The 14040-nt window shown below is 45.9% G+C and overlaps 1 protein-coding gene across 26 annotated transcripts in view; it reads right to left on the bottom strand.

Annotated features, from left to right (window-relative positions):
* The window catches only part of SLC39A11 (solute carrier family 39 member 11), a 467051-nt gene that overhangs the window by 144253 nt on the left and 308758 nt on the right, over positions 1-14040 (bottom strand). For 2 of the 26 annotated variants that reach the window (XM_063617456.1, XM_063617455.1), the window contains exon 7: positions 5039-5964. The exons of the other annotated variants lie outside the window; for them this stretch is intronic. In XM_063617456.1, the coding sequence (XP_063473526.1) occupies positions 5753-5964 (212 nt within the window). In that variant the 3' untranslated portion in view covers positions 5039-5752. Of the gene's footprint in view, positions 1-5038; positions 5965-14040 lie in introns of those variants that run through there. 26 annotated transcript variants of the gene reach the window in all.

Here is a 14040-nt window from a genome sequence, read left to right as displayed (position 1 = left end):
AATTCGATGCTGACTTGGCACTGACTACATGCCCGATACGTGAAGTGCTAAGTATGCAAGAAGACGTGACAACCCAGCCCTGATTTTCAAAGTTACCTGTGGGCATAATACACAGAAAAAACGATGACCGAGGATGTAATACAAGGTGGCAGGTGCCAAAGAAGTGATGTGTACAGCATGTGTCAGAAGGGAGCTGTCCCTAGGATGGGGTCGTCCCTGAACTTTCCTGAGGGAGTCAGAGCTTGAACTTCATGATTTCTGCAACAGTGTTGTAGCTTGAAAGTGCCTGTGTGTGAGGAGCGTGTATCTCACACATTGTTCCATGTTCAATGTGCCTAACACAAAACAAGAATCTACCTACAAGGGGTTTACCATCTTGCTGAGGATCTAAGACTTGTGCACAAATACCTGTCACCCAAAGCAGCTCAAGAGGCTATGCTAGTGTTCATAATAATAAATAATAGTAGCCATGTCCCCGAGGAATGCCAACCCATCTATTCTACTGCTGGAGGCAATATGGAGCCTCTGCAGGGCTCAGTGTCCACATCTGTGAAATGGGGTTTCACACTGTGTCCCTCACCCATTCATATTGTGAAGCCTTAGCCCCCAGTGTGATGGTATTTGGAGAAGGGGCCTTTGGGAGGCGATTTGGTTTAGATGAGGTGAGGAGGGTGGGGCCCCCTTGGTGAGATTAGTGTTCTTATAAGTGGGAGAGGCTGGGTGCGGTGGCTCATGCCTGTAATCCCAGCACTTTGGGAAGCCTGACTAAAATAATTGTCTTTCTGACTAAAAGAACACTGACTAAGATAAGGAATAGAGTAACTACTGGCAGGTAAAGGCACTTGAGTGTCTCTCCTTCCTCCTCTTTCCATCTTCCATCAAGATGATCAGGCAAGAAGAAGGTAGCATTAGATGAGGGCTAATTTAAAAGATGAGGTACTGACAAGGGAAGGCTCTATTTGCTCTGGGGAATAATGGAAGACAGGGCCAAGTAACGGGTTGAGGAGGGCGCAAGTTGACTGTTGTGCACACATTCTAATACCAGCAGCTCCATCTACCAAGGCAGGCACTTGACATGCACTACCTTGTCTAATACCCCACTAACCCACGGGATGCACACCATCGTGGCCCGGCTCTGCAGAGGACGGAGCTGAAGCTTAGGGATATCAAGTGTCCAATCTAAGCTCACAGGTGGCACAGCCAGAACCTGGACCCAGATCCTTTAATCCAATGTGCTCATAACCACTTCCTAATGCTGCCTCTGGGGGATGCTTCGTGCTGGGGTGCACTGACCCATGAGGCTGAAGGGGAAGTCTAGAAGAAGGAGTTTGCATCTAGCATCTGGCAGCCTAGGAGTACATTTCCTATCACCCAGGGAGGCTATGTCTTGCTCTTGGTTTCTCTCTCATGCACTCATGGGAGTGATGAGAAAAGGAGAAAGGACAGGTGTGACCACAGACTTAGTGAGTGCAGATGTTGGAAGGAGAGGGCTGGAATGATGCTGAGCCTTCCCGTTTGGGCACAGGGAGATGGGTGTATCACTAAGAGAAGTAGGGTTACTGGTGGGGAGGAGAGGAGGCAACTTCAGGTTATGTGTGTTGAGTGTGAAATGCCCCAGTATATTGAAATGTGTCTTAGTCTGCTCAAGCTGTTATAACAAAGTACCATAGACGGAGGGGCTGAAATGACAGAAATGTGTAGAGCGGTTCTGGAGGCTGGAAGTCTGAGCTCAGCGTGCCAGCATGGTCATGTTCTTGGTGAGTAATCTTCAGGCTTGCAGAGAGCCACCTTCCACTGTGTCCTCACATGGTGAACAGAGAGAGAGATTGAGCTCTGGTCTCTTCCACTTCTTTTTTTTTTTTTTTTTTTCTGAGATGGAGTCTCACTCTGTTGCCCAGGCTGAAGTGCAATGGCACGATCTCAGCTCACTGCAACCTCTGCCTTCCAGGTTCAAGCAATTCTCCCACCTCAGCCTCCCGAGTAGCTGGGATTACAGGCACCCACCTCCACACAGGGGTTTCACCATGTTGGTCAGGCTGGTCTTGAAATTCTGACCTCAGGTGATCCACCCACCTTGGCTTCCCAAAGTGCTGGGATTACAGGCATGAGCCACCACACCCAGCCTCTCCCACTTCTTATAAGAACACTAATCTCACCAAGGGGGCCCCACCCTCCTCACCTCATCTAAACCTAATCGCCTCCCAAAGGCCCCTTCTCCAAATACCATCACACTGGGGGCTAAGGCTTCACAATATGAATGGGTGAGGGACACAAGCATTTAGTCCAGAACAAACTGTCAGCATCTAGCTGGGGGAGGAAAATCATGAGTGGCATCTTTGGGAAGGAAAGCAGGCCCAGATGTAGAGAATTGAGAAAAGAGTTGAAAATCTGAGAGGGCACAAGAAGGCCAAAGCTAGGGAGAAGAGGAGGACCATGGGTTGGTGGAGGAGGGGAGAGGAGCTGGCGAGGCTTTGACTTGCGCACTTGGATGTGAGTGTGTCTGTGAGTGTGCACATGTATGGGTGCATGCATGTCTGTTGCAGGAAGTCAGAGACCGGGAACGGAGGGACCAGCTGGAGCTGTGGCAGAGGAACATAAATTGTGAAGATTTCATGGGCATTTATCAGTTCCCAAATAATACTTTTATAATTTCTTATGCCTGCCTTTACTTTAATCTCTTAATCCTGTTATCTTTGTAAGCTGAGGATGTATTTCACCTCGGGACCACTGTGATAATTGTGTTAACTGTACAAACTGATTGTAAAACATGTCTGTTTGAACAATATGAAATCAGGGCACCTTGAAAAAGAACAGAATAACAGCGATTTTTAGGAAACAAGGGAAGACAACCATAAGGTCTGACTGCATGTGGGGTTGGGCAAAAAAAGTCATATTTTTCTTCTTGCAGAGAGCCTATGAACAGACATGCAAGTAGGGAAGATATCGCTAAATTCTTTTCCTAGCAAGGAATATTAATATTAATACCCTGGGAAAGGAATGCATTCCTAGGGGGAGATCTATAAATGGCCGCTCTGGGAGTGTCTGTCTTATGCAGTTGAGATAAGGACTGAGATACGGCCTGGTCTCCTGCAGTACCCTCAGGCTTACTAGGGTGGGGAACAACTGCCCTGGTAAATTTGTGGTCAGACTGCTTCTCTGCTCTCGAACACTGTTTTCTGTTGTTTAAGATGTTTATCAAGACAATATGTGCACCGCTGAACATAGACCCTTATCAGTGGTTCTGTTTTTGCCCTTTGCCCTGTGATCTTTGTTGGACCCTTATCAGTGGTTCTGCTGTTTGCCCTTTGAAGCATGTGATCTTTGTACCTACTCCCTGTTCTTACACCCCCTCCGCTTTTGAAACCCTTAATAAAAACTTGCTGGTCTAAGACTCAGGTGGGCATCACGGTCCTACTGATATGTGATGTCACCCCCAGCAGCCCAGCTGTAAAATTCCTCTCTTTGTACTGTCTCTCTTTGTTTCTCAGCCGGCCGACACTTATGGAAAATAGAACGAACCTACGTTGAAGTATTGGGGGCAGGTTCCCCCAATACATGTCTATGTGAGAGAGAGCGCAGACACATGCAAGGAGGCAGGAGTGAGAGGACCTCCATGCCTGAGGCAGGAGGAATACCAAGGATACTTCAAAGTGGAAGCCATAGGTGGAGGGAGTTCCAGAAATGCAAAGAAGGTCCAAACTACATAAAATGCTTCACAAGGACCAGGAAACTTAGAAGAATTTTGTTTGTTTGTTTGTTTTTTTGAGATGGAGTCTTGCCATGTCACCCAGGCTGGAGTACAGTGGTGCAATCTTGGCTCACTGCAACCTCTGCCTCCCAGGTTCAAGCAATTCTCCTGCTTCAGCTTCCTGAGTAGCTGAGATTACAGGTGCCCACCACCATGTCCAGCTAATTTTTGTATTTTTAGTAGAGAAGGGGTTTCACCGTGTTGGCCAGGCTGGTCTTGAACTCCTAACCTTAGGTGATCCGCCTGCCTCAGCCTCCCAAAGTGCTAGGATTACAGTCGTGAGCCATCGTGCCCGGCCGACTTAGAAGAATATTAAAGCAGCCAAGAGACTTGGCAGGTGGGGGGGTCACTGGACACCTTCAGTAAAACCATTTTCTTTAAATGGCAGGGGACTAGAGGTTGTGGGTAAACTAAGGAGAGAGGCAGAGGGTGATGACTCAAAAGGCAGCAGGCTGTGTGCAAATAGAGAATTGAGAGGGAGAAAACAGAGTTCAGGGAAAGGGAAGATGCTCCAAGTCAGTTCTATTAATGAAATGGACCGCTTAGAATTTGACATAATGAAAAAGGTAGAAAAGTGAGGTACCATAATTATCAGTATATTTCTCTCATGTCATTCAAATATGCTTAAAATGATACATGCTACAACACAGGTATACCTTGATAACACTAGGCTAACTGAAAGAAGCCAGACACAAAAGCCCACAGAGGACATGATTTTATTGATATGAAATGTCCAGAAGAGGCAGATCTAGAGAAACAGAAAGTAGATTAGTGGCTGCCTAGGGCTTGAGAGGGAATGGGGTTGGGGGATGCTGGCTAAGGGGTGCAGGATTTGTTTTGGTGGCAATGAAATATTCTTTTTCCTTTTCTTTTTTTGAGATGGAGTCTCATTCTGTCGCCCATGCTGGAGTGCAGGGGCACAATCTTGGCTCACTGCAACCTCTGCCTCCTGGGTTCAAGTGACTCTCCTGCCTCAGCCTCCTGAGTATCTGGGACTATAGGCATGCACCACGACGCCTGGCTAACTTTTGTATTTTTTGTTTTAGTAGAGACAGGGTTTCACCAGGTTGGCCAATTTGGTCTTGAACTCCTGACTTCAAGTGATCCTCCCGCCTCGGCCTCCCAAATCGCTGGGATTACAGGCGTGAGCCACCACGCCCAGCCGGGCAATGAAATATTCTTAAATTGATTGTGGTGATGGCTGCACAATTTTGAATATACTAAAAGCCATAGAATTGCACATTGTAAATGGTTGAATTGTATGGTATGTGAATTAAATCAACAAAGCTGTTTAAAAATTTACTATGTATATTGTCTTCAGGATGGCATTTTAAAAAAGAAAAATTTACTCTGTATATCTATGAGGAACAAGGGATCTTTTGGGGTGATAAAAGTTCTATAATTGGATTATGGAAATATCTGCACAACTCTATAAATTTACTAAAAATCATAAAATCGTACATAAAAACTGGTAGATTTTATGGTATGTCAATTATGCCTCAATAAAGTTGTTTAAAACAATAAAAACACTTTAAAACTTTATGACATAGATAAGACACGCTATAATAGGGTTGCAGTACATTTAGACTAAAACAACTCAAAAATATACCAAGTCATCTGTCAAACGAGAATAACAGTTCCGTAGAATCACTGTGAAGACGGCAAGAGGTAGACATCCCCTGGCCTACAGAAGGTTCGATGCAGTGCAGCTCTGATTAAGGGGATTAAGGGACTGAATCCCACCGTCTCTGAATCTGGCTTCCCTGTGTGATATCTCCGGGGTACGGCAAAGCCTGGGTGGGATGTGCACCCGGACATGTTTCTTGGCAATGAAATATTCCACAGCCCAGGAAGGAGGTGAGGGCAGATTGATTCCACTTCTTGTGGCCAAAGAGAAGGCCTGCAGGTCCCAGGGATGAACCTTGTCTTGAAAATCATATGGGTGGCCAGACGCGGTGGTGCACGCCTGTAATCCTAACACTTTGGGAGGCTGAGGCAGGTGGATCACCCGAGGTCAGGAGTTTGAGACCAGCCTGACCAATGCGGTGAAACCCTGTCTCTACTAAAAACACAAAAATCAGCTGGGTGGGCACCTGTAATCCCAGCTACTTGGGAGGCTGAGGCAGGAGAATTCCTTGAATCTAGGAGGCAGAGGTTGCAATGAGCCGAGATCACAGCATCACATTCCAGTCTGGACCACAAGAGTGAAACTCCATCTCAAAAAAAAGAAAAGAAAAGAAAAGAAAATCACATGGCTTAATTTGAGTGGGGAAGGGAAGGGAGAGAACGCAATACTAAGGGAGGCATGTGTATGGGGCCTGGTGGGGAATAGGGACTGGAAAAGCCATTTGTAGTTGCTGGACAGTAGAGAGCCACTCACTGTAAACCAGTAGGTCTTTGTAGGTGCCCTCGAGGAAGCCAGGAGACAAAAAGAGGCTACCCCTATCTGTCAGCTGGTTTTATTTTCAGAGCCCAGAGAATGTGTCAAAACTATCGAAAGTCCCCATCACACACGACTGGGAGCCACCCTCAGGCTGGAAACATCCATGGAGTCCCTCTGCCTACTGGGGACAAGCCAGCTAGCCTGTCCTATCGGATCTTCAAGGGCAAGCATGCAGCCTTGTGATTCTTGGCCCTGTTAAACCCACCGTCCTTTCTATCAAACAAAAACGGAACGTCCTGCTTTCTTGTTTGCAGAATACAAAGACGGGATTTGGTTTCCCAAACAGAAGATTAAATCTCAATCCTCAGTGCGCTGCTTTAAACTCCACGGATATGCACCTCTGAGGCATTTGGGTCCCCGGGCCTCCTGCCCTTGTTGTGAATCTCTAGTGCAGCCCCATCCCTCTGGCGCTGCCAGGAAATGCTTACCGACTGCTGGGCCCGTGGTGCTGCCATAGGGCCGCACGCTTCATCCAGCCTGTGGCCAGCCAGGGGCTTGGTAAATGACGCCAAAGGCAGACTCTGCCGGCTGTGTCCCTGTCTCTACATAAAACAATGCACAAACCCAAACCTTTCCCAGAATCTGCACCGCCTGCTTTAGGCATGAAATGCCACACGCACGAGGTACAAAGGAGCTGCCTGAGGCCCAAACAGGTTACTCTAGGGAAAGTGGGGGAAGGCTGTGTGGACCATTGAGCTCTATGTAGTTATAGTATGCCTCTTCTCTCATGGCATGAAGGATTTAAAGCCTCTAAAGAGAGGATCCTTCCAGGGTTCTCCTTTCAACCACTTCAAAATAGTCCCACTGAGAGATGACTCCGCTCCAGCCAGGTTCTCAGCTCCTGGAGGGCAGATCACATTTGCTTTCTCTGACTTGCATCTCACATGTGGCACAAAGCAGATCCTCTTGATCAGTATTCGGCAGAATAAAGGACTAGTCTCCCTTCATCCCCTAGGCCTAACTCTCCCTGGATGGCCTTGAAGGGAAGCAGGTACATCCAGGTGAGGGCAGAATTCAGCTATTCTTGCTTTCGGGTCAGATGCTTTCCTATTAGCCCTCATCAGTCATATCCCATTCTTACCAACTTTCCACACAAGACAAACTCTTACACATAAATACCCCACGTTTATGCCAGAGCTGTTAAACCTGTTTCTACATTTCTTTGTAAACACTATCTTTTTTTTTTTTTTTGAGATGGAGTCTAGCTCTGTTGCTCAGGCCAGAGTGCAGTGGTGTGATCTCCGCTTACTGCAAGCTCTGCCTCCTGGGTTCACGCCATTCTCCTGCCTCAGCCTCCCGAGTAGCTGGGACTACAGGCGCCCGCCGCCACACCCGGCTAATTTTTTTGTATTTTTAGTAGAGACGGGGTTTCACTGTGTTAGCCAGGATGTAAACACTATCTTGATGCATTTTTATTCCAAGTCCCCATTTGAACGCAAAGTCCTAGGAATCTAGAACCACTATTATCTCCCTGGCCTCCCACAGGGAGCTCTGCCCAGTGGTCAATATCGTAGAAAGCTCAGGTAGCACACAGCCAGAGGAGGACAGAAACCCTTGTTGGGAGCACACATCCCTCTTCACTCCCACTCCCCACCCAAGTAGAGAGTATGTGGATAATTTAGAATCTAAAGTCGAGGGTTAGATATGACCTATACAAAGATACCTAAGCAATTTAATTGTACCCGTAAGATTATAAAAGGAAAGGGTAACCATGCAAGACGACCATGTGCTTTCAATCAACATACAAACATTTGTTGATGAGTAAGGCAGAGTGCTATAGTGAGATGGGCCTCAGACTGCAGTCAAGAAACCCGTTTCCGGTCCTGTCTCTACCATGACCTAGCTGTGGCACCTCAGACCGGTCATCCCAGTTTCTTGATGTGTAAAGTGGGCACATTGGGGTAAACTAAATAATCTCCCAGCCATGCGCAGTGGCTCACACCTGTAATCCCAGCATTCTGGGAGGCTGAGGCGGCGGATCACGAGGTCAGGAGATCGAGACCATCCTGGCTAACATGGTGAAATCCCATCTCTACTAACAATACAAAAATTAGCCAGGCGTGGTGGCAGGCACCTTTAATCCTACTGGGGAGGATGAGGCAGGAGAATCACTTGAACCCGGGAGGCGGAGGTTGCAGTGAGCCGAGATCACGCCACTGCACTCCAGCCTGGTGACAGAGCAAGACTCCGTCTCACAAATAATAATAATAATAATCTCCCAAGTCCCCTTCATCACTGAACATGACTATTCTACGACACATGGATGAAAAATTGTAAGGATAAATAAATACCAGGTCTGTTCTTATACCACCCTTCTGTGTGTGTAAATATTTTGGCACTATATAAAGAGGCATGTGCGTTGGTGGGGGTGGGGGCTCTGGATCTCTACCTTCTTTTGGTGACAGCATCCTGCTTTTCCTTGAGAAACCCCCAACCTCCATCCTATGTAATCCTGATAGAATTGTTGAACAAGCTTCCAGCCTCCCACCTCCAGGCAGGAAGAACAGTAGCTCAAGCTTGCCTACTCTCGACAACTGCTCCTGCTTGGAAGGCATCCCAGAGCTCTGGGGAGGCTAAGCGTGAGGGAGATTGATGGGTGAACTTGGGCGGCAGGAGACACCACTTGTTCAATCAGCAGACTTTGCACTTAGCATGTGGAACTGGCCACCTACAGTGCCCGATCTTCTGTGGCCAGATGTGCTGTCAAGGCAGATTTATATTCAGGAGTGCGGGAGGCCTGGTGGCGCTCCTTTCCACCCTGGATCACTGAGACACAGTCTCAAGTTTCTGCTTCCTTCCGTCCATGGGCGTGGATTTGTATATTACCTAATCAATTCTCGTCAGGAATGTCAGACCAGCTGTGAGGTCCTCCTGAGTGCAAACAGTGACAGCCAGGAGACGTGGCTCAGAGTTAATTTTTTTTTCTTTTTCTTTTCTTTTCTTTTCTTTTTTTTTTTTTTTTTTGAGATGGAGTCTTGCTCTGTTACCCAGGCTGGAGTGTAGTGGGGTGATCCTGGCTCATTGCAACCTCCACCTCCTGGGTTCAAGCAATTCTCCTGCCTCAGTCTCCTAAGTACCTTGGACTACAGGCACCTGCCACCATGCCCAGCTAATTTTTTTGTGTGTTGTAGTAGAGACAGGATTTTTGCCAAGTTGGCCAGGCTGGTCTCGAACTCCTGGCCTCATGCTATCCACCTGCCTTGGCCTCCTAAAATTACTGGGATTACAGGTGTAAGCCACCGCACCTGGCGGCTTACAGTTAATTTGCAACCAACCTGACTTTAAAGCTGAGAAACGAAGACAGACCTGTTCCGGTCATAATTAGAGATCCTTTTGGACTAGTGAAGGCAGAAGGGTGTTTACAGATCTCGTTATCTTCTTTCTTGGTTTATCCTGGCTGCCCCCTCAGCCCCTACTTTTCCTAGCCAATCTTCAACTGCTTCCTAAGGAAGAGTACAAGTCTGAAAACATCTTTATTCTATGAGTCATCATTGAGTGAATGTGAGTATAGAAAATTCCAGGTTTAATATTATTTTTCCTCAGAACTTTGAAAGCTTGAAACTTGGGAACTTAAAAGCCTTGTTCTATTGCTGGGGAGACCTTTGAAGCACTTCTGCCAAACTATTTCCCCCTTTCTGGAAGCTCTAACGATGGCATTCTACAATTTCATGCTGATGTATCTTGGCAACGGTTCCTTTTTTATATAGTGGGCTGGCACTTAGGGGGCCTTCCCAGTCTTGAAAATGCAGGTACTTCAGTTTGGGAAAGTTTTTATTGTATCACTTTTGCACTTTTTTTTGAGACCGAGTCCCTCTCTGTCGCCCAGACTGGAGTAGGGTGGCGCGATCTTGGCTCACTGCAACCTCCGCCTCCCGAGTTCAAGTGATTCTCCTGCCTCAGCCTCCTGAGTAGCTGGGATTACAGGTGCCCATCACCATGCTGGGCTAATTTCTGTATTTTTAATAGAGACGCGGTTGTGCCATGTTGGCCAGGCTGGTCTCGAACTCCTGACCTCAGGTGATCTGCCCACCTTGGCCTCCCAAAGTGCTGGGATTACAGGTGTGAGCCACCATGCTCAGCCTCACTTTTGTGCTTTTTAAGCTCCATTTTCTCTTTCTTTCTGGAATGCGGACCAGTCAGCAGTAGATCCTACTGGATTCATATTCTCATTTCCTTACCTTCTTTTCTCACATTTTGCATCTACATGTCTTTTATTCTATTTTTAAGAGATTTCCTCAACTTCATCTTTTCATCCTCTACTGTTTTATTCTAGGTATCTTGTTTTTGATTTCCAAGAGCTCCTTCTTAATCTGACTGTGCCTTTTCATTATTGATAGCATCCTCTTCTTCTCCCTCGGAGGATATTCATCATTTTCATTGTTGCTTTTGTTTTATGTTTCCTTGTGATCTCTGCATTGTTTCTGTTATCTCCAAATTAGTTTTTCAGTCTTTATCTTTCATACTGAAGGCATAGCCTCAAAAGTCTAAGGAATTAGAGCTATCCAGTTGTGGTATAATACAAAACATATTTTGTCTTTGTGTCTGGTGGCACAGAGCTTCCCAAACGCCTGGAATTAACTGAGGAATAGGAGTGTCTTTGTTTATTCATAATGAGCCCCTTTTGTTCACACCTGAGCTTATGCTAATAAGGTGACTTAAGGTAGGCCCCTAGATAGTCTCAGGGTGGGCTGGTCACAGTCACCAGAAAGACCAAGTGATTAGAAGGCTAGAACTATCAACCCCATCCACTCACCTCCTGGAGGGGGCTGGAAAGAGGCTGGATATTAAGCCGTCTAAAAACTCAACAAGATCTGATGAGTTTCCAGGTTGGTGAACACACAGAGGTGCTTGGAAGGGCAGCAGACCTGGAGAGGAAATGGAAGCTCCATGCCTCTTTCCCTATAACTGCCCAATGCATCTCTTCCATCTGGCTGTTCCTGAGTTGTATCCTTTTATGATAAAGTGGTAATTTTGCAAGTAGATGGTTTTCCTGAGTTCTGTGAGCCATTCTAGGAAATAACTGAACCCGAAGAGGGGGTCGTGGGAACCCCTGATCTACAGCCAGATGGTCAGAAGCCCAGCTAACAACCTAGACTGGTGTTTAGCATCTGAAGTAAGGGATCTGAGCCCTTGGCCTGTGGGATCTGACACGATCTCCAGGTGGATACTGTCAGAATTGAGTTAAATTGTAAGGCACCAAATTGGTGCTCTCAGAAAACTGGAGAATTGGTCGTTGCAGAAAAAAAAAAATACCCACATCTTTGCTGGCCATAAGTTCTGTGTGTGAGTGGAGGGAAAACAGGAGTTTCTCCTATCACTGGTCATATTTAATTGCAAAGCATTAAGAAATGGACCAGAGGCTCATATGCATAGAAGAGGCCTGTTGGGTGGGGAACTACCATCTAGGGGGATTGGACCTCAAGTCACCTTTTTGGTAGGTGGACCTCCAAATACCAATGTTTTGAAACTGCCTTTGCAAAGAATATGACAGCAAGAGAAGCTTGACATGGTGGACTCCATCTTGGCTTCTAGCCCTGCAGGTGGGCTGCCCTCACTCATTCTTAGGTGTAGGCAAGGAATTTAGTTTATAGTTTAACTTTAAAGCAAGGATGATAATAGTCCCTCCCTAAAACTGATCCCCTTCCTGTTCAGGGACTGAAAATGGCTTTGTAAGACTTAAGTGCAGGCTACAAGATTAGGATTACGGGAGGGTCCTGAATTCTGGTAAAATGTAGGTATAGCTAAATGACAGCCAGCGAATGTCCACTAGCTTGTTTTTCTATAATCCCTTACTACTCAGGAGTCGTGTGGCCAGAGGTCACAAGATTTGTGATCTCTGCAATTGCTCATATAGATAACACTATACATCACTATTGTAGAACCTAAGATTGGTCTTTTGAGATGTTTTGCAGACTTTTGCATTCTGGCAACTGACTGACCCCACCTGGACCTGTGATTCCTAAGTCATCCTGTCCTGTGGCTCCCACCCAGAGTCGGACTTGGCACATGAGGACTCTTTTTCCACACCTCTATGATTTCATCCCCAACCAATCAGCAGAGTGCATTCCCAAGCCCCTTGCCCACCAAATTATCCATAAAAATCCTAGGCTTTGAGTTCTCAGGGAGACTGATTTGAGTAATAAACTGTCCTCTCTTTCCACTTGGCTGGTCTTGTGTTAATTAAACTCTTTCTCTACTGAAACAACATTATCTCAGTGGATTGGGTTTATCTGTGCAGTGGGCAAGAAGAACCCGTTGCATGGTTACAGTTTGGAGATTATTTCTCTAAGATCCTACAGCAGCATCCGGCAGTCTTTTCCTCTCTTCCCTGGAGGATATAATCTTGGTTTCACTATTCCCAATTTCGGCTTAGATCATTTTCTCTTTCTTTCTTTCTTTCTTTCTTTCTTTCTTTCTTTCTTTCTTTCTTTCTCTCTCTCTCTCTCTCTCTTTCTTTCTTTCTTTCTGCCCTCTCAGGCCCACCTTCTCCTGGGATTCACTTTCTCCAGATACCTCTCTTGGTTCATTATCTGGATAACAAACGTTTCTGCTGCCGTGGTACAGGAGCGCCAATTGCTCTGTTGTTTGTGGGATGAGCTCTAAGGACTCCTGATACAGATCACAACCAACCATCCTGTTTGCGATCCCATCTCTACTCCAAGTTTGGAGCCTCAGGATCCAGACACTTCCTAGGATTTATGTAGGACATTTCAGCTTGCTTCTTAGTGGCTTCCCTTTTGCAATCACCTAGACTCCATCTTTCTCTACTCTTTGTCCATTTCTGTATCCACGGTTCAAGTATCTGAGGACCTCTCATCACTCATCACATCTTGGAGTGATAGTATGATATTAAAAAGGTACGTCCAAAAGAGAGAGACTCGAAATCATTTTAGCGGTATTTTAGGAAGCAGCAGAAATGCATGTGTTAAAATTTGCCACATTTAAACAAGGTCTGCTTAACTATCCTAAGCCTCAGGTTTTGTTTGTTTGTTTGTTTGTTTAATTGAAAATGAAGAGGTTGGGTGTGGTGGCTCACACCTGTAATCCCAGCACTTTGGGAGGCTGACGTGGGCAGATCACTTGAGGTCAGGAGTTCGAGACCAGCCTGGCCAACATGGAGAAACCCCGTCTCTACTAAAAATACAAAAATTAGCCAGCTGTGGTGGTGGGCACCTGTAATCCCAGCTACTTGGGAGGCTGAGGCAAGAGAATCGCTTGAACCCAGGAGGCAGAGGTTGCAATGAGCTGAGATTGTGCCACTGCACTCCAGCCTGGGTGAAAGAATGAGACTCTGTCTCAAAAACAAAAACAACAAAAAAAGAAAGATAATGAAGAAAACACTAGTAATAGTAATACTTGAATACTCTCTTAAGAAAATATCTTTCCCAAATTCTCAAATAGTACTTACTGGTTTACCTATTAAAGCTAAACACATGCCTATCCTATGACCTAGCAATTCTACCCCTAGGTAGATATACAAGAAAAATGAGTGTGTGTCCATCAAAACACAAATACAAAACACTCATTGTGGTTTTTCTCCTAATAGCCCAAACTGGAAACACCCAAGCATCCATTCACAGAAGAATGGACATAGTAGCATATAAATACAACAGAATACTGCATAGTAAAAAACATGTAATCAACTATTGGAATGCACACAGACGAACCTCAGAGATGTCACATTAAGCAGAAGAAGCTGGCTACAGAACAGAATGTGCAGTATGATTCCATTTAAATAATATTCCAGAGCAAGAGGAACCTATCTAAGGTATAAAGAATTAGAATACTAATTATCTCTTAGAGGAAATTACTGCTTAGGAAGAGCTATCAGGAAGGCTTCTGAGGTGCT

Source organism: Symphalangus syndactylus, chromosome 14 (genome assembly GCF_028878055.3).
Source record: "Symphalangus syndactylus isolate Jambi chromosome 14, NHGRI_mSymSyn1-v2.1_pri, whole genome shotgun sequence".
Taxonomy (NCBI): domain Eukaryota; kingdom Metazoa; phylum Chordata; class Mammalia; order Primates; family Hylobatidae; genus Symphalangus; species Symphalangus syndactylus.
Note: the sequence above shows the minus strand (reverse complement) of the source record. Positions and strands in the feature narration are given on the sequence as shown.